This window comes from Ambystoma mexicanum, chromosome 8 (genome assembly GCF_040938575.1).
Source record: "Ambystoma mexicanum isolate Mex_15411 chromosome 8, UKY_AmexF1_1, whole genome shotgun sequence".
Classification (NCBI taxonomy): Eukaryota; Metazoa; Chordata; class Amphibia; order Caudata; family Ambystomatidae; genus Ambystoma; species Ambystoma mexicanum.
The window spans coordinates 972,629,260-972,649,490 of record NC_090929.1 but is presented as its reverse complement, the minus strand read 5'-3'; the positions used below and the strand labels follow the sequence as shown (position 1 = coordinate 972,649,490).

The window sequence follows — 20,231 nt, the reverse complement described above, 5'->3', positions numbered from 1 at the left end:
ACAGAAATGAAAATTCTCCCGAACACTGCATAACTGACAGGGTCTACTACCCTTAAATTACTGTAAAGTAATCTGAAAGCAGCTTATGGTTTACCTCCCCTTGAATAGGCGTGCCCTATACTGAATGTCTATGATAAGGTTTGACTTACCTAGAATACTATTCATTTTCTAAATAAGGTCTATGCTTTGGTCCGTGTACTTTAAAGCATAATGTTGTGTCTTTTATAATGTGTTTATATGATCTGTAATAGTACTTATATCTAGATTTATCTGGGCCTACTTGTATTTAAAAAAACATTTTCTACAATATATGCTGTGATATGACATTTATAAAGTGCTCATACACAGTTGTGTTTCAATGCGCGACGAGGCAAGGGAGGGGCAACAGAGTGAAGACAGACAACGATCTTGCTAGGCCAGGTGTCATTCCGATCACGCAAGTGCAACGGAAGGGGGAAAAGAAAAGTGCAGGGGTTAGAGGGGGGGTGCAGTACATGGGGATAATAAAATAATAACATACAATAAATAAAGAACGGCCAGCTGGGGGCAAGGGCAGTGTGAGTGCAGACATAAGTGTTTAGTGTTTATTTGGACCATATGTGTATTAAAATGTCTTTGTACTGATTCTACAGCCCTCTTTCCCTCCTAAAGATAAACCTTTATGCGCTGTCTATGCTACCATATACTCATGTGGTACAGACTTATACTGAGAGTGGAGGCTTGTACTGTCTCAGTTTAATGGATTTACTAAGCCCTTAGTTGGACTTCAGAAAAACTGTCCTAGCAGGTACATTTGTCTAGCACCAGTGGGCCCATAAGTCAAAAGTATCTCCTGGTAGCAAGCGAACCAGCCTCATATAGGCTACAGCATTCGCTAAATATCTTGGGGCTCCTGGCAATTTGGAACTCTGCTGCTGCATACTATTTTATCAGCTGTATACCTAAAAGAATCAGCATGTTCACAAGTGTTTGATAATCTAGCAGAGCGATCATTAAAACGCACAACCCGACACACACACCCATTCCACCATTGACTTTAAGAAGTCCTTTGGTTAGATGCCAGGTAAAACTTAAGTTATGCAATCTGACAGATGATTTGTTTCCTGTCCCTGACTACACAGTATATTGAAAGGCGAATTGCCGATTGCATAAAACCGGGTTATGAAAAAATTCTCTTTCCACATATAGAACCCATTTTTCCAAAGATAACTGCTCCTCCTCTTGGTAGCATTATTATTTATGGTGCATCTTGCTGATCTACAAACATTTATAGTAAGCGATCTTGTGTGGATTCTGTTGCTACAACAAATACAACAGGCAGGCTGCCCTGTGAAATCTAGTCTAACACTTTGGTCTTCTCCACCAACCTCGGCATGGAGTGTTTGCACTAATAGATTTCCCATACCAACAGTTCTAGCTCAACCATTGTGAATAGCCTACATGAGGAAAATACCAATGACTGAGAAGCTGCCTTTACAAGTACGTTGACTCTTTTAATTTATTTTGCTGAGAGACGATAGGCATGTCTTTTTTACAAAATGATTTCTCCCATTTATTTTTTGTTCTTGTTCATAGAATGCAGCAAAATAACTTTCTGTACTTTTTTTTAATTTTTTTATGGAACTATTTTAATGCATATGTCCTAATGTATGATTCATAGGAAGCCAGGAGGGCGATAAAGCCTTGTTTTGTCTCCTTCTGGAAAACAAGGATGACCTTCTACAGACCATTACAGAGCTAAGTCCTATTCTAGAATGCTTAGATACAGCAGATAATGGGTTCTTCATCAGCCAGGAGAAGAAGGTAAACAATAATTTGAATACATGTTTTGTGATGAGTCTGCACATTTACTATTAATCTCTTGGTGTTTTTGGTTGACCCATGCTTTTCTTGTATTCAACTCGCTACAAGTTTTCAGTTTGCATGTTTGTTTTCAATATTGTCAATTTACTTGCATTGTAGCATGTATTGTACTTGTCTGAAAAAGACTGATGGCTGTTTGTGCAGACCGCTTTACTGCATGACTGCAAGTTACATGCCAATCACTTTGGTGCTTTAGCAAGTATATATTTATATATACCTCCTATATGAATTGAAAGGGTGGCTTTGTGCCCTGCTGACCACCAGCCATACCCAGATGAAATTCTTAAAAATTCCCTTGCAGTGAACCAGTTGATACTTTGTACTTGCATGATTAGAACACTTCTACCCGTGAGCAGGCCTCCAGATAAGTGTCATACCAGGCCTTGTAGTGTTTTAAAATCTTGCAAATACCACACCTTTTATCTTTCTATGTGTACCATTTACGCACCAGTTGATAGCAGAGGGCACAGCAAAGGGCTGGTGACTTGACAGAAACCATAAAACCTGATTTGATTCTTATCTGCCAGGGCGAAACTGCAGGCCATGATAGAGCAGTTCAAACATGTTGCTGTGTGCTCTGAGCCTGTCGACGTACACAGTGAGATGAGAAATTGTTTCTTTCTGTTCATCTGCTGCTGTGTTGTCTATAGAGGGGAATTTTGCATGCATGTTTATTTTCTGAACATTTTAGGATTTTTGCAGTAATGAGAATTTAGTAAGTTACATTTTGCGAGTATCCTTTTAACAAGCAGAAGATGCTCTTTAAGTGAATGCATGCTTGCATTGCACAAAAGTATTTTTCGGAGTTCCTGTATTGTGTGCATGTTTCCTACCCCTTTGCATCAGTGCGTTTTGTTCAACACATTCATTTGTAGAACTATTTCCACAAATTTAATACTTTTATTTGAAGCCAGACATCTTTGCTATACAACGTTTTTTTTGTTATGTGTTCTATTCATTTTTAAATTAAATAATGCTCTGGTTGCTTGTCGCATAATATTTGCACGCTTGCTGGGGAAATATATTTTTCTCTAAATATTTAATTTTGTTAGTGTCTAAAATCCTCCCCACCTTTAAAACCTTATCTGGGGCATGGATTATCTGGAAATGTCTTGTTTAAACGTCCATTAAACCTTAACATGGAGTTAATGTGGTACATGGTACTTTAAATGGTCTGCTGCAGAATGGCCCTTTCTTAATGGTGAGTCATTGTCATTACACCAGTGACGGGGGTCACAGCCTCTTTCATATCTTCAAGACTACACTTGAAACATTCAAAACCGGACTCTCACACCAGTGCAACAGCCATTACAAGCTTAAAAAAGAAATCCTAGATTTCAAAATGGTGGCTGGTGGAGGACGTGCGTGTCTCTCTCCCCTCACCGGGCCGCAATATCAGCAAACAAGGCAGCGTGGCTAAGGGAGGCAGATTACTCGTGCCATTTGAGTGTCTGCAGAATTTGGAGGGGAGCAATGGAGCACATGAGGCAAATTCAATGTGATCTCTGCAGCCCTGGGGAAGTGAAGGACGTGCAAGCCCCAAGGCGAAGGAGCAGCGCATGGCCTCCTTTTAAACCCAGTTTGAGACTCTAAAAAAGGAAATGAAGCAGTCGGCATAAGAGCTAAAGATGGATATGAACAAGGTAGAAGCGAGGACATTGGAAAAGGTTGTTCAAAATTTGGAGGAGGATACGCAGAAGAGTGATGAAGCTTTGGAACATCTGTCTCGTCTGTCAGATAACTTGGCGATTCAGTTTGAGGATCTTGAAAACCGCTTACAGAGATCGAATATCTGGATAAAGAATCTTTCTGAGTCAGTGGAGGATATGGACTTGAAGGGATCAATCCAACAACTGTTTGTAGATTTATTGGCAGATAGCTCCGAAGACACGGTGCCGTTGGATTGCTTATATCGAGTAGGCCCACGGAGAGCTGTGGAGCCAGGCTCACGACCAAGGAATGTCCTGGTGGCAATAACATCGTACTGTAAGAAATGGCAGATTCTACAGAAGGCGAGGACAGCTGGCCAAGTGCGAATTAATGGCAAAGCAGTACAATTACATCAAGATATTGCTCAATCCACACTTCTAAAGCGGAGATAAATGGGCCTGGTGGTAAAATCCATGGCGTAAAAGCAAGTCTGGTATAAATGGACACATCCCTTTTTGGTTTACACTTTTCCTGGGAAGGACGCCAACATAGAATTACGACCTGGGAGGAAGGTGAACTGATCTTGAACCTGCAAGGGGAAAATGCAGATAGTCGAGGTGAACAATGGAGAGGAGATGGGGGCTACAAGAAGTCGTGTGAATGGAAAACCGTATTGATGAAAGGCAAAGGGGCACACAAGACATTAAAGAAACATCGGATCCAGATCAAAATACACTTTGGTGAGGTGAACAAGAGTAGAAGGGGAAAGAGGACAGAAGATGAACCCCTGTGAAGGGGTAAGACTTATACACATTGTCATGATTGCCGCCCAGGGGGATTGGAGAGCTTGGAATTCAAAGTGGTGTTTAGTATTCAGCACAATGTTATCCCTGGGATTGTATGAAGGCCAGGCGCAGCAGGCATTTCGTCTGAGTGGAACTAGGATCCTGGGCCCTCCTCAAGGGGCGGTGGGTAGTTCAAAGTTGGGGGTTATTGTTGTTAGTGGGGGACTGGGTGGAGGGGAGGGGGTTGCCAGAAGGGGAGAATCGATGGCATTGGATTAAGGACAAGGGGGGCAAAGGGTGGATGGCGACTAAGATGCAGGCCCTCAAAGTGTTAACGTACAATGTAAGGGGGAATTAATACCCCTGTTAAGAGGAAAAAATGGAAAGTTTTGCAGCTGCAAAATATGGATATTCTTATCTGCCAAGAAACTGATAAATGGAAACTGCAAATACGAGGGTATTCCCAACTTTATCAAGCTATTGCAGGGGAAAAGAAGGCAGGGGTGTTGGTAGCAATGCACAATAGGTTTTGGGCACAGGTGTAAGAGTCCGTCGGACAAAGAAGGGTGGTATCTTTTATTGAATATTATCCTTGGAGGCCAAAAGGTTACTTTGGCCTCGGTGTACGCTCCAAATACGGGACTAGATGGGTTCTTGAGGGGGGTGTTGTCGAGGGTTGAAGATTTCACTAAGCGGGAAATTATTTTTGCAGGATCTCATTATAGCCTCGGAGCCACTGCAGGATAGGAGTAAAAACTATTCTGGGAGCGCAGGCCCCATCCAAGGCAATTAGACGGAAAATGACAACGTTGCCCCTACATGATATTTGGAGAGCAGTAAAAGGGCAAGTGCAGGGATTCACATATTACTCTTGGGTACATTCCTCCCTGTCTAGGCTTGATTATATTTGGGCCTGCACAGGACTAGTGGCGAAGGTGAAAGATGTAGAATTGGGATCAATATCGTTGCCTGATCACGCCCCAATAGTGATGACAATCTGGGAAATAAAGGGGGAGGACTATGGAAGTGGAGGTTTCCCACATAACTATTGTCTGATCCGGTCCAAGCCAAGTTAATTAGTGATATGATGGCGCAGTATTTTGAGGAAAATGACTGGGAAATAGTCTATGGAAATGGTTTGGGATGCATTTAAGGTGGTAATGGGGGGGGGGGGACACCTGATGGCTAGCAAAGCAGGGAGGGATAAACGGAAACGACAGTGGGTGTAAAGAATAAGAGGGGAAACTGAGAGACCTACAAGGGTACATGTCTAAGAATCTGAATAATAAATTAAGGGCACTACAACATGTTCAGGGTCAATTAGAGATGTTCCAAACGAAGCAGGCAGAGGGTGCCCTGATAGATTTAAAACCATGGCATTATGTGAAGGCCAATAAAGCAGATAGACACTTAGCCAGGCAATTGAAAGAAAAGCGGTGCACCAAGGTGATTTTGAAGCTTTGTAAAAGTGTGGGACAGGCTAGGACAACGAATGAGGACATGTGGGAAGTTTTTAGGGAATACGATCAAGTCTTTTACACATCAGATGACCTCCTGGGAGACAGACAGGAGGAGTAATTTGCAGGGCTTATCGCAAATTACGGAGGAGGAAATCAAGGCTATAGAGGAGGAAATCCATAAGGAAGAGGTGAGAAAGGCTATTAGAATGCTTCCAAAGAACAAGACCCCGGGGCCGGATGCATACCCAGACTGGTTTTATAAACCCTATATGAATATCCTAGCTCCTAAGTTTACAAAACTAGTTAACACATTATAAAATGCAGGGTTCCATTACACAATCGATGAACAAAGCTAAAATGGTAGTGTTTCTTAAACAAGGTAAGGATCCCACATCCCCAGGCTCATATCGCCCAATACCGCTGATAAACCTGGATGCGAAACTGTGTATGAACATCCTAGCATATAGATGAACGCATTTGCTTCCAAAATTAATTGGACAGGATCAATCGGTGTTCATACCATCTAGACAAACATTGAGATAACACCCGTAGGAACTGCCATCTAATTGAGAAGACTGTCATGGCCCCAGTGCTCCAGATAGGATTTTGGCGTCAGAGTATTTTACAACCAGATTTTAGAATGGAGAGTAAATCCAATTTCAAGAGTAAAAATGAGTTTCTTCCTTCGCAAGAGAGTAAAAAAGTGTCTTCCAACTCTCCAATTTGTGCGTAAAATTAGAACTGTGTTCGAAAACATTAGTGACAAAAAACTTGTAGATGCGTACTACCCAGCTTCATCTTCATTGGACACCAAAACTCTGTTAAGAACTACCACAGATACCAGCTGGTTACATCCTAAACCAAGACACTCACTCTACTACCATCACTTCTCTGCCTCTCGGGCCTACTGTTGCTGCCTGCCAATACCTGCTTGACAGCCACTTGTTTTTGCTCCATCTCTCCTTCCCTTTGCTACGGTTTCCCCGGTATCTCACTTTCTGATGTTCTGCCTCTTGCTATGCCACGTTTTGAGGTCTGTTGCTCTGTCACTCTTCCTCTTCCATCTCTGCATTCTACTATTGCTGCTTCCCTCCTAAATTGTTTTGTATCAGTTGATATAACCCCTCTTCCTCTCTCATGTCATTACTCTGGCTACATCTGTTTTTTCATTTTCTCTGTTGTGGTTGCTACTTGTATTGCCTCTTATGTTATTGGCCTGCCTTTCTCTAATCAGGATTTTCTATTTCCAGGTTTCCCCGTCTGCTGTTGATCTGTGTTTTCTTATTTTACTGTCTCTATATGTCTCTTTTGCACTGCTTCTATCCCTCACTCCTATTGTGTGCGTGTGTGTCCTATTATTTACCTCTGTTTCCTTTCTCTCTTCTGTTGCTCGAATTCCTGTTTTGGATTGTCTAATACGTTTTGTTCTTGCGGCCTCTTTTGGACTATCCTTTATGAGGCAGTAGATTCATAATGAGGGGTTAAATGTGCTAGATTTTTGGTAGTGGGATTCGGTAATGTGACATGGGGGAAGCTGAAGTTTTGAAAAGCGTAAGGCAGAGTAGAAGTGATTGAAGTATATGACAGCATTGCCATCTTCTCACAATGTCCGCCAGTATGCATCACACCAGCTCATGAGGGTGGTGGGAAAGATCTACGTGAAAATACCACATTTTTTTACTACGAGGCCGAAAATCCGGCATGTAAAATGACACATTTTCTGTTTTTTTAAATCGGGGGGGGGGGGGGGCTGCTCGCAGTACACCCCCTCCACACCCGCCCATTTATTAAATACTCCTACACCTACCTAACGCCCCTACCCCTCTATTCTTTGGGGGACATTTTGTTTTCTATGCAAGCTTTTCTCATCGTAGTAATGGAATTCAGGAATTTTGTAGTGAAACCGGTGGGAAGAGCTCAGACACTGTTCTTGCTCAGTACTTTAGCTCGCTCCAGAAAATGCCAACAGATGTTCCTGCTTTGTCATTACAGCAGCTCTTTTAAGAAATTCAGGTACTGTCCCAAAACATAGCAGTCCTGCTGAGAAATGTGGGCATGATGCAATCAGCCCTGCTGTGAATAATTGGCACTGTGCCATGACATTCGTATAGCAGCTCTGCTGATAAATTAAGCTACTTTGCCTGAATGTACAGAAGTCCTGTTCAGAGGTATTGGTACAATCTGTGCCACTGAAAATATATACAGCCCTGCCTCTACCTGCATCCGTTATACCCACTTGCGGTGGGTGGGTGGTCAGAAAGGGAATTAAAGTAAAGTTCAGACTACATGCCCACCTATTACTTGTTCTCCAAGGCAACAAACTATTTACCGTGCCCTTTCATGCATGCACATGCACACGACACATATACATACAATCTTAAGACTAAATAAAACACATCTTCATATAGGACACCAAAAGCTTTTCCTTCTCACAAATGCCATACAACCGCTTGTTGGGAGCCTCTTCTAAAACTTCGAGACATCAAACGCAATTGATGTGCTTCTGTGATCAAAAGAAAAGAAAGTATGAAATGCCTGTGATGCTGAAACTGGGCTGCCTGTATTAAAGCTGATCAGAATGGAGGAAAATGAAGCAGAAATGCAGCGCTAGTTTAAGACCATTTTCATTTTACACAATACTACATAGTGTCCTAAAGCAATGTGAAAAGCATGATCATGATTCAAAATGCTTCAATAACATTAACCTACAAAATGCTGGCAGTTGAACAAAGTGAACAAAACACATTCCCTTCTACAATTCAGAAAGTATTATCTTGTTAGACTTATTAACAGAGTGTTAAAAATAGACCAGCACTTATCCCAGTTGCTTCTTTCAAGGAACTGAGTCAAATGCTAAAGTAAAGAGTGGGTTTGCAAGCTCCTGCTGGCCACCCTGTCTCCAGTGACCTCCAAGATTTAAGGGGGTGCTGATATAAATAGCCTGTGTAAGCTGTATGCAAGGACGAATTAAAAGGGCCGTATTTACAAGGTTTATGTGCGTAAAAAGGCCTTATACACCTTATCTGGAGGGCTGCATGGCTCAAGACCCAGCAATGCTAGTGTCCCTAGATGCGGAAAAGGTATTCGACACGGTCGAGTGGTCTTTTTTTGTTCCGCACACTGAAACATATGGGGTTTGGTACATGGTGTATTCAGATGGTGCAGGCAAATTATAATACACCAACTATTCGTATCACGCTAAATGGCACAATATCAAAGAGGGTGACTTTGGGAAGGGGCACTAAATAGGGTTGCCCGTTGTCCCAATACTATATATGCCATATATTTAGAACCCCTATTGGCGAGGATTTGGAAGGTGGACCAAATAAAAGGAATACTAATGGCAGGAGAGGCACCTTACAAAATAGCGTTTGCCGATGATATATTGGTGGCATTATCAGACCCAGAAAATTCATCGCAGGCACTCATGAAGGAATTGGAAGCTTTCGGGATGGTGTTGGGGTTAAAGATTAGCAGGCAGAAGTTGGACATTTTGAATTTAACTGTAAACCCAGACTCACTGGAAAGGTTGGGCACCCGAATGCACTTAGATAGCGGAAAAGGGAATTGCATATCTTGGCGCAACTCTTAAGAATACGTTAGGGCAAATGTACAGGGCAAATTATCTGCCACTGCTCAATAGGATCAAAATGGATCTCATGAAATGGATTCCCCTAACAATCTCATGGTGGGGACGAATTGTGGCGATAAAGATGGTGGTACTGTCAAGACTTGTTTATTAGTTCCAGGCATTGCTTATTAGGATCCCAAAGGCCTTCTTTAGATCCCTTACTAAAACCATATCGTCCTACATATGGGGGGAAAAAAAACATGCTGGTGATGTCCACAGTAAACGGCCCCAAGGAATCGAGGGGGCTTAGCTTTTCATCGATATTTTGAGGCGGCGCAGTTACGGTTTATAAAGGAATGGTTAACGGAAAATTAACATCAGATCTGGGCCAGACAGGATAGGGAGGTAGCGGAAACATCCCTCTCGGGACTCATGTTGTTGAACAAAAAACATAGACACCCCAATATTAGGATTAGTGAAATAGTTGTAGTGGGGGTGGAGGCATGGGACTCAGCGGGGGGCATTAACGGTGAACCCCTCCCCATTTCACCCGATGTTTGGAAATCCAGACTTTCCGCCGGGGATGGAAAAAGGAGCTTTTAAGGCATAGAAGGGGGTGGGGTGCCTGAAGATACAGGGCATCTATCGGGGACAGACTTTAAGGACCTTTGAGGAATGTATTGGGGATGTAGGGCTAACAGAGAGAGATCGGTTTGGATACCGCCAACTGAAGTGTTGGCTGATGACCCAATTATTAAAGGGGCATCTACAAGACAGTTTACACCATTTGAAGGGTATATAACGACCCATACAGGCTCAAGACCTTTTCTTTATAGATACTTGAACGATCATGAAGAGGAAGTACAATGGAAATATATGAATACATGTGGAAAAAACTCTAGGGAGGACATCTCAGGGAGACAATGGGGGGGTACCTTTGTGGAGCTATTCCGAAGCTAACGCAAATCTTCAAGTGAGGGAGATGTGTGTTAAAGTGCTTCTACAATGGCATTACATGCCCAAAAGAATTCATGCAATGTTTCCCTCGACATTGGATCAATGTTGGAGGGGATGTAGGGTGGTGGGGAATTGGTTACATGTTGGTTGGGACTGTTGCGTGTTGCAACCATTCTGGGAAGGGGTAAGAAAATAGATGAGTAAGATGTTCCAGGAGACGAGCTGGTGGCCAATCTTTCCTCTGCATTGTCCCTCCTATGGAACAGCCTCCCCCTTCCTCTTAGCCTTGAGCCGGATCTCCTCAAATTCCGGAAGCTCCTCAAGACCTTCCTTTTCACCTCCTCCTTCCCTTTTTCCCTCCTCTGCTAAACCCCACAGTTGCTGAGATTGGCGACCAGGGCCCTTATGTGTCCTCCTGGATCCTGGCCTGCCGCACCCAATTCAGCCTCTGCCCGCTCCCAGCGCTTGCCTTGGCACCCACTGGCCTATGCCACCACAGGCCTATGCCACCACAGGCCTGCACTTATTTATTGTCAGCTGACCACTCTTGAGTCACTTAACAGCTGCTTACTTCCAGCACTTCCCTCTTTGGTACACCTAGCACTTAGCCCCCCCCCCCACTTCCTCACCCCTTCTCTCTCTGCACTTGCACGTTCTGAATGCTCACAAGGCCTAGTAGCTCAGCTTCTATCTTTCATTGTTATAGTTGCTTTTCTTTCCCATGTTCCTTCCCCATTGCCCCGTGGGCACTTTGAAACACAATTTACTTGATGTATAAGTGCCTTACAAATGCGCAATAAATAACTAAAAAAAAGATAACACTGAAATGGTTGCATTTACAAATTAAATGGAAACTCAGCAAAACCTGTCCCTGTATTTGTAATCAAAATGGGTATTTACATTTCTATAAAGTGCTTCATGAAGAATAGCTCAGTCGATTTGTTCATTGACTTCTGAAGGATCTAAGGCTTACTCTGGCCAGCCAACATTTGATGATGTGACACAATGTAGATTTAAGCATTGAGAACTTGCCTCTCTGTGCGATCGTATCACAACACTCGCAAACCATTAAGCACTACTAATGCCAGTAAATGGCGTGTGGGGGGGGGGGGGGGCTTTCAGTAATCATAAACAGACAATTCTATCAAACTTCAAAACACATAGTACAAGTGATGTTTGCTTTACTGTAAGTGGCTATGTTTGTGTCTTAAAAATTAAAATATATGCAGAATACATCATATGTGCAGACCTTTCTAGAGGAAAAATGAAAGGTATATTGAGTGACTTATCCTGCTGTAATGTTAACATCACCTTCTGCAACATGCTTTAGGAAGTGGGCTTGCTATAGTTTAGCTTGTAAATGGTACACAAATCATTTGTTGTTCTAAGGTTGAAGTCCTTCTAATTACGGTTTACTAAATTCCTACTATGTGTATTTCTTTGTGATTCCGGAAGCAGGGCTAGTCTTGGCATACTAGTAGCCATCAATGCTATATTAGTTATATCCATAAAAGACTTGCTCTGCAGAGACAGTTAACTGGCTGACCTCTTTCCTCACTAACCGCCCTTCCCAGCTGCAATTGGGCCCTTTATCATCCTCCACCACCCTCTCTACCTATGGTGTACCCCAGGGCTCTATCCTATCGCCTTGGCTCTTCAATATCTATCTCACCCCTCTTGCCCACCTGATCCCCTCCTCCTATCCTCATTTACAGTGTTATGGTGATGACGCACAGCTTTCCTTCAAACCGCCCTCTACTTCCCCCCTGTTCCTCCTCTCTCATCCTCGACTGTCTGTCCGCCATTCAGGCATGGTGTTCAGCAAACTATCTGTCTCAATGCCAGTAAGACTGAGATCCTCCTCACCGGGACACCTGCGCTCCCTTTTCCTCCTACCCTTTGGCCACTCTGTTTGGGCACTCTACCTCCACCATCTTGTGAGGCCACAAACCTTGGAGTCCTCTTCGACTCTGGTCTCTCCTTCACTCCTCACATCCTGGACCTTACCAAAAAGTCCCACTTCCAGCTCCACCTTCTCAGAGGCATTCTTTCTTTTCTCACCTTCCCTCAGAAGCTCAATGTCTCCAGAGCTCTGGTCCTTTCCAGGCTGGACTACTGAAACATCCTCTTTCTCAATCTCCCTCTCTCCTCGCCCCTCCAGCTAATCCAGAATAAGGCTGCCAGATTTATCCTTGGCCTCATGGCCAGGGACCGTATCTCTCCGGCCCTAAAATCTCTCCACTGGCTCTCGGTGGTTGCAAGGATCAAATTCAAGACCCTCTGCATCATCCACAAGGCCTTCTGTGGCTTGGGACCATTCTACCTCTAACTCTTCCTCCCTAAATACTCTCTGCTAGAGCCCTACCCTCCTCTAATTTCAACTCTGTCAAATGCTTCTCTAAGCAGAGAGTGTGGTGCAGATCTCTCTGCGGGTGATGCCTCCCTTTGGAGCAGCCTCCTTGCCCCTCTCAGATTTGAGCCGGACCGCCTTTTCCGGGAACTGCTCAAAGCTCTTCTCTTCGTTAACTCTTTCCCTCCTTCCCTTCCTTGCTAATCACCCCACTCCGACCGGTGGCCTGATCCTCACAGGATCTCGGGACCTTCCTCCCAGTCATTAGCAGCACCTCACCTCCCCCTCCGGTAGCTCCACATACCACTCTTTAGAGCGGCCTTTACTACCACTTAACCTGAGGTGATCCTCCTGGCTCCCCTTTGCACTTCCCTCTTGGGCCCTCCTTCAGCACCTGCCCACTGCTCTGCTCTTGCCTTCCCATACCCCTCCCCTGCACTTCTCTTCAATGCACTTGCACAGCTGAATGCTACAAGGCCTAGTAGGACCACGACTGTGTGTATATGTGTATATATATATATATATATATATATATATATATTATATTTTTACTTTTTGTTTTCTTGCCACTGCTATTTCCCCTGTTCCCTTCCCTTTTAGCCTTGTGGCACTTTGAAACACAATTCTGTTGTACAAAGCACCTTACCAAATGATCAGTAAAAATAAACTGTTCCTGTTCAATGTGGGTAATGCTCCCACTGCTTTGTTATTCCTATTCTTTGTGAGGAGAGCTTTGCTCACTTACCCCCCATGCTGGGCAAGTGCTTTGTGAGGGTATTTTGGACTGCTAGGCCTATGCTGTTTCCGTTCTATGTGAGTGTAGCTTGCATTTCTGATGGCCTTCATTTACTTGTTCCATTTCTGATGCCCTTCATTTACTTGTTCCACGTGGGAGTGCTTGCACTGTTCCGTCCTATGCAGTTTCTTCTCTACGCGAGTGGAATCTCTACTGCTGTGAATGACTTCTCAATGGTAATCTTGTACTGTTGAGACCCATACATTCCTGTTACATATGAGGAACGAATGCTATACCGAGGCCCATGGCATACCTTTTCTATAGTAGGAGGGGAGGGTGCACTTCTTAAGCCTACATTGCATTTGTTGTATAAACCCATTCCTTATCTGTTCTGTGTAGATTTCTTCTAACCTTAACTTGCACAGATTCAATCCACCTGTTGTAAATGTTGGCATACATTTTTGAACCCCAATTTGCTTCTTCTGTTAGCGTGAGGGAAGCCTGATCGGCTCTTACTCAAGATGGCCTGTTCTGCGCAAGCGAAGCATTAAAAGGTGTATGCTTCTGTTGTACCCATTTTTTTCATGCAGAGAAAGCTCAGTGTTGGCGCTCATCTGCCCCATTGTTGAGAGGGAGTTTGTTCCATTGCACACTGTGATTTATCAGTTAAATTGAGAGGCATCTACTTTTCTGTTCTAATGTGGACCGCTGCAGCATAATGATTTCCAACTTTTTCGGTGTGTTAGCTGGTTTTTCATAAACTTCGACTCTTTTTTGGAGGAAAAACTCATTTTTACTCCTTTTTAATAGAATTTTCTTTCAAAGTTTAAAAAGGAGTTAAATTCTCCCACCTCAAAATCTTACCTGGAGCACTGCCCGAGAGTGATGCTTCTGCCTGCCACTTTGATGCTTCTGCCTACTGTGAATTCGAGCAGAATGAAGGAATGCCTACTGGAATGAGCTCATTGCTGGGCCCTCAGGTGACTCAGCCTTCTGCTGGATGAGTATTTGTTATTAAATAATGGTGCACATCTCTCCCCTACCCCATATAGTATTTGTTAAACAGCCACATTTTGAGTCTTTTTTTTTTTTTCTGCAGATTCAGTAGGATGGTTTTTCTTGGATGGAGAGGTGGATGGCCTTCCATTCGGTGGGAGCTACGAGAGTGAAACTGGCCTTTCCTCCTCTTTTCCTGGTGAATCTAGGAATGGATAAAGTCAGGGTGGCTGAAGAGGGCAGGCAGCGAGGTTTCTATCTTTTGGAGATGTGCTGGTTGAGTAAAGCAGGTCCAACATTGTTGATGGTTTGGGTATGACCGTGGCAAACTGACCGTAAATCAATTTGGTTGTGCCCAATTTAAATGCATATGCGTATTTTTTTTTTATTTTTTTTGTCCCCTGTCTCCAATTTTAAGGAAGCAGGGGACACCCTCGCACCTCCAATAATGCTACATGACAACCCTGAATAGCGGGGGACACCCCCGGAACCCCTGTGGCATGTAGCAATATATGCGGTCAAATTGGCCAGAAGGCCAAATAACCGATATAATATTCAGTCAAATTGGTTATTCGGTTGGGGGGCGTGGCCAGCGTGCGAGCGAGGAGGACATGAGCCTCATGAGCTCTGCTGGCCGCCGATGAAATCCTGAACAAATATCCTATCTGGCGACCCACCGAAGGAAGCGACTGACAAGAGGCACCGGCAGTGAAATCCGGACCGTTGCAATTGTGCTGACTGTGATCCAGCCCGAAACTCATTGCCAAAGGACGGGAAACATCACCTACAAACCGGGTCCCCTGAGATGCACCTAGACCTCAGCAACACAGAGAGCCTGTTTCTCCGACACGCTGCAGGACCGTGGATGCAGCGTGAACCTCTCCAACCACGAGAGCTAACGAACCTGGTGTACACATCTCATATGGCAGAGAGAGGCAACATGAGGGGACCCCGGACAGCAGCACTGCCGAGCGCCCAGGTGAGAGGACTGCTGGAGGACAAGCCCGCCCTGCTGAAAAGACCTTCTGCGGAACAGACCCCGACTGCACAATCGAACCGTCGAGGCGGCTGCCGCGGGGTCTCTGGGTACGAAGCTCGCACCGCCTGGCGAAACGAGCCGGGGAAGTGATGGAGAGGCCTCCCCAAGCTGTGCTCCGGTTTTGTCGGCTCCCACTCCTGGAAAATTGGCCTCCCCATCGGGGATACAGTGTCCGGTGCGGACTGGATTGTGCCCGGAACCTGGGCGGCTGCCGAACTGGACTACCAAGCAGGATCCACCAGTTGGCTGGCGAGGGCTGACTGTGCCCCTGGGCAGCGGCGGGGCGCCAGTGGGCAGGTACGGGCTGCATAAAAATAGACCCTTGAACGAGCTGACAACTGGTGCAGAGGCGCACAGAGCGGACCCTGGAGGCAGAGGACGCCAATAGGGGTTGGAGTCCCCCGGGGGAGCCCTGAACATACCCCCCACCCCAAAATAACACCAACGCTGTCCCAGAAAGGGGGACAGTGGACAGTTAAAGAACAAACGGCCCTGTCACTGGACATCCCCATGCCGCTGCCGCGTTCGAGGATGTACTAGCCCCCTGCCCGCGGCACTGAATGGGTACGCATGTAAATCTATATTGCCGCTTTCAGCATCTCTACTAGGGGCCTGATCCCGTCGAAACACTGTTGGCGGCCATGGGACCTGCGAGATCCCTGGGATAAGCCTGCAAAGCGAGAGGCAGACCTCCCGAGGTGTTGACCTGTGGCCCTGCCTTCACGTGGGAGGATACTGTTTCTCCCCGCTCCAGGCAGGCCCCCCCTGGATGTGCATAGGAGCTTCTATACCCTGACTAAATGCACATGTGAAGAGGGATCACCTTGACCAATAACTGGACTGCCCCGATCAGTGCACTGATCAACCACTGTGACGGACCTGCGCCGCATTGTGGTGCCTACGCCCTGCGGCTGCTGCCCCGATGGAGTGCATATCTAACTTCCCCTCCAACAAACCCAAAGGGCACTAATAAGGTGGACAGCAGCGTTGCGACCAGCCACTGGCGAGGACATACCCCTCAGTGTAACCCAGTGACACCATAAATGGGATAGAAATACCTGGGAATGGAAGACAACATCCCAGGACCGCCAGGTGGAGAGGACAACCTATATCGGACTTGCCCAAAGGGGAATACCCCAGAGCACTCCAACGTGCCCCAGTGGCAAAGCGGCACGGGGTGCCCCAGTTCAGAACTGCCTCATCCCACCGGTGAATGACAGTGGTCGACCTCGTGGCAAAGGGAAACCAGACGAGACACAGGCCGCGGCTCCCCTCCTCCCCCCACCACGCATCATTGGAGGGTCGGGAAGATCCATAAATACCCTGAGACATCAACCTCCATAAGGTAACCAACGCTTGGCATTTGATCACCGTGAAAGGAACACTGGGATATTCAAACCTGTGGGCATCCCAGAGGCGCAGGCGACACATCCTTTGCCCTCTTGTCTCGCCTTGCTGCGCCAGAATGGGTGCACCGCCGGATGCAGAGATGGGCAAGAATAAAAGCAAGAAAACACAACACAGAGCACTATGGACTAGTATGCCACGAGCTCCTCTGCCACACCTACGGATGCGGGAACGCAACAGACCCCGACACCACCAAATGACTCCCTGACATTGAAGGACGTGATGGCAGCCATCGCCAATTCCCACTCCTCGATGGAGAAAAAGATGGTCGGCATCTCGGCAGAGGTGTCCTTCCTCCATCATGATCTTCAAAGATTCTCAGCACGTACGGAAGAAGTGGCAAATCAGGTTTCCGGAGTGGAGGACAGACTCGGTGGGGTACGGCAGCAACTATCACAGGCGCTAACGCACCTTAAAACACTGGAAGCACGAGTGGACAAGAGTGAGGGCAGATCACACAGAAGCAACATCCGCATACTGGGCCTTCCAGAAAATACAGAGGCACCCAGTATGGAGCTCTTCTTGGAACAATGGCTGGCTGATCTTTTCGCGCCTAGAACCCTCTCAAAGTTCTTCAACATCGAGCGAACGCACAGGATCCGAGCGGGTAGACCAATCCCTGGATTGTCCCCAAGAACGGTCATAGCCAAACTATTGAATTACCGTGATCGGGATGCAATACTACAGATGGCCCGCACAAAGGGATCGATCATGTACAATGGCAGCAAGATCGCTTTCTTCCCAGGCTACACTTGAGAGGTTCAACGGGCCAGACAATCATTTGAACACCTTAAATGGAAGCTACACTCGATGAATGTGAAGTATGGGCTGCTTTTCCCGGCCCACCTCAGGATACAACACCAGGTCACCACCGTCCATTTCACTGACCCGCAAGAAGCATTGAAATGGGCTGAAACTCTCATTGACGGGGACTGGTCAGTGCCACCCCCTGGGAACAGACCACGGAACAGACCATGCCAGGAAAGACCCCGCCCCCTGCCCCCCGAGACAGCCCATCCCAAAAGAAATGCCAAAGCTGGAAGGAAACGCAGAATAATGAGGCCAGACATGCACTAGAAGTTAGCAAGGCATGGCAACTACTTACCAGCTGAACTAGGGTGGACTACCACCTCCCCTGCCATGGGCCTCACCAACGCTGTACCTGCCACCACACTTCGACATCGGCGGCCATGCTGGCTGCTAATGAACCCCCCCCCCACCCCCGGTACCTATACGGGCAGTATGTACCGGGAGCGACTGAGTTAGGAGAGTTTTAGTTAATCAAGCTGTAGCGCCAGTTCCCCAGCGCCAGCATGTTCGGGTGACGGATACTTCAGGTTGGGGTGGAGTATAGGGTGGGGGGCAAGGGGAGATGTTTATGGACACACTAATAGGGTGTCCATAAACATGCTGACATGCTTATATCAGTTTTACCGCCACTCATGAGACCGCCAATCACTGCTGCTCCGAGTGATCGCTATGTTCCCGATGGCAAACGCACCAAATACTCATTGCACACGACACCACTCCGTTATAATAAATCCCTCAACACAGTGCACCACTGACATATAACGGCCGAACAAAACCCACTAAAAACTCCAGATGGCCTTAAACCTCTCGTTCCTCACATGGAATGTAAATGGCATGGGATCAAGCATTAAACAACGCCTTGTAGTCCAATTCCTGAATAGACGTTCCCCCGACGTGGACCTCCTCACTGAAACCCACCTGGCAGGCTCCACCTGCCAGTTCTTCCGCAGAACTAATTATCGTTTGGCGTTCCACACTGGGTATAGCATGGGCTCCCGGGGTGTCCTGATACTCCTACACAAACGACTCCCATTTGAACTGAGCGGGGTGGAACAAGATCCCAATGGCCGAGTCGTGTTGGTGCAGGGCACCCTTTGGAGGGGAAACACTAGCCATATACTCCCCGCCCGGATTAGGGGAAGGACTGCTGGGAGAGGTGACCACCATACTAGCTAAGCACCACCCAGACTTGTGGCTCCTGGGAGGAGATTTTAATGATGTGCTTTGCAACACCCGTGATCGAACTCACATTTGGAACCGCAACCCCCAATATACCCACCAGACTGGCCACCTTTTCATCGGCGCTAGGCCTAAGTGATGTATGGAGGGAACTAAACCCCGCAGAACAGGGCTTCTCCTTCCACTCGGGGGCCCACGCATCCCTTTCTAGGTTAGACTATTTTTTTCTCCCAGCCCCTGAGGCGTGTAGAGTCATTAAAGCAGAACTGCTCCCCAGAGGCATCTCAGATCACTTCCCCCCCCCCCCCCCCCCACACCCCCTTGAGAAGGTGATCCGTACGAATAGACCACAACCTCCCAGGACGTGGAGACTCAACAACTATTATCTCGGCCTCCCCGAATTTGTAGAGTTCATCACCGAGAAATCAGATGAATACTTTGAAATAAACGCAGGTTCCGTAGAGGACCCTATCACACTATGAGAAGCACATAAAGCATTGCTCAGAGGGGAGTCAATCGCCTGGACGAGTAATAGACGGAAAGAGCACTTTAGCAAAGTGACAGAGGCAGAGGGGAAGTGGAAAAATGGGACACTAAATACGTGCTAGACGCCTCCCCAGAAACACATTGCTCTTTGATAAGGCCAGGGAATCCCTTCACAACACGGCACCAGACGATGCAAAACAGGCACAGAGGGAATCAAGGACCAGACTCTTGAGTGCGGGGACAAGGCGGGCAAGTTATTGGCCTAGTTGGAGAAACGTGAGGAGGGGCATAGGTATGTCCGAAAGATCGTTGACAATGGGAACAGCCCGGCCCAAACGGACTTGGATATAGCAGAAGCATTTGCCGAGTTCTATGCCAATCTGTACAGGACCCCAACAGACTCGTCATTCCTGGACGAAATCGTGATCCCACAAATATCGGAGCAACAAAGAACCTTTCCTTGATGAAGACCTAGAGGAGGCCGAGATAACAGAGGCCATAGCCCAGCTACGATCTGGGAAGACACCGGGTCCTAATGGATTCCCGGTTGAGACTTGGAAAAGACTGGGCAGTGATAAGATGGCAACACCCCTCCACAATATGTTCCTCGCAGCCAAAGGTGGGACCTTAGAAAGGCCAGTATCGTGGTAATCCCCAAGCAAGGGGAAACCCCCTGAGCTATGTGCATCATACAGACCGATATCACTTAACGAAGACAAAATTCTTGCTAAAGTGCTGGCCACCAGACTCCAGTCGGTTATATCCTCCTTGATTCATCCAGACCAGTGTGGCTTTATGCCACACAGGTCGACTAGAATGAATTTACGCCGACTCCATTTATTACTTGAACGCCCCCCAATTCTCTAACTGCCACTCGCCTTTCTGGCAATCAATTTCGAAAGGCATTTGATTCAATGTAGTCTGTGGGCGACGATGCGACGC

General features: G+C 46.4%; 1 protein-coding gene across 2 annotated transcripts in view; it reads left to right on the top strand.

Annotated features, from left to right (window-relative positions):
• The window catches only part of ZBTB40 (zinc finger and BTB domain containing 40), a 948,694-nt gene that overhangs the window by 82,948 nt on the left and 845,515 nt on the right, over nt 1-20,231 (top strand). For both annotated transcript variants that reach the window (XM_069610881.1, XM_069610880.1), the window contains exon 3: nt 1,661-1,803. In XM_069610881.1, coding sequence (XP_069466982.1) covers nt 1,661-1,803 — 143 coding nt within the window. The remainder of the gene's footprint in view (nt 1-1,660; nt 1,804-20,231) is intronic.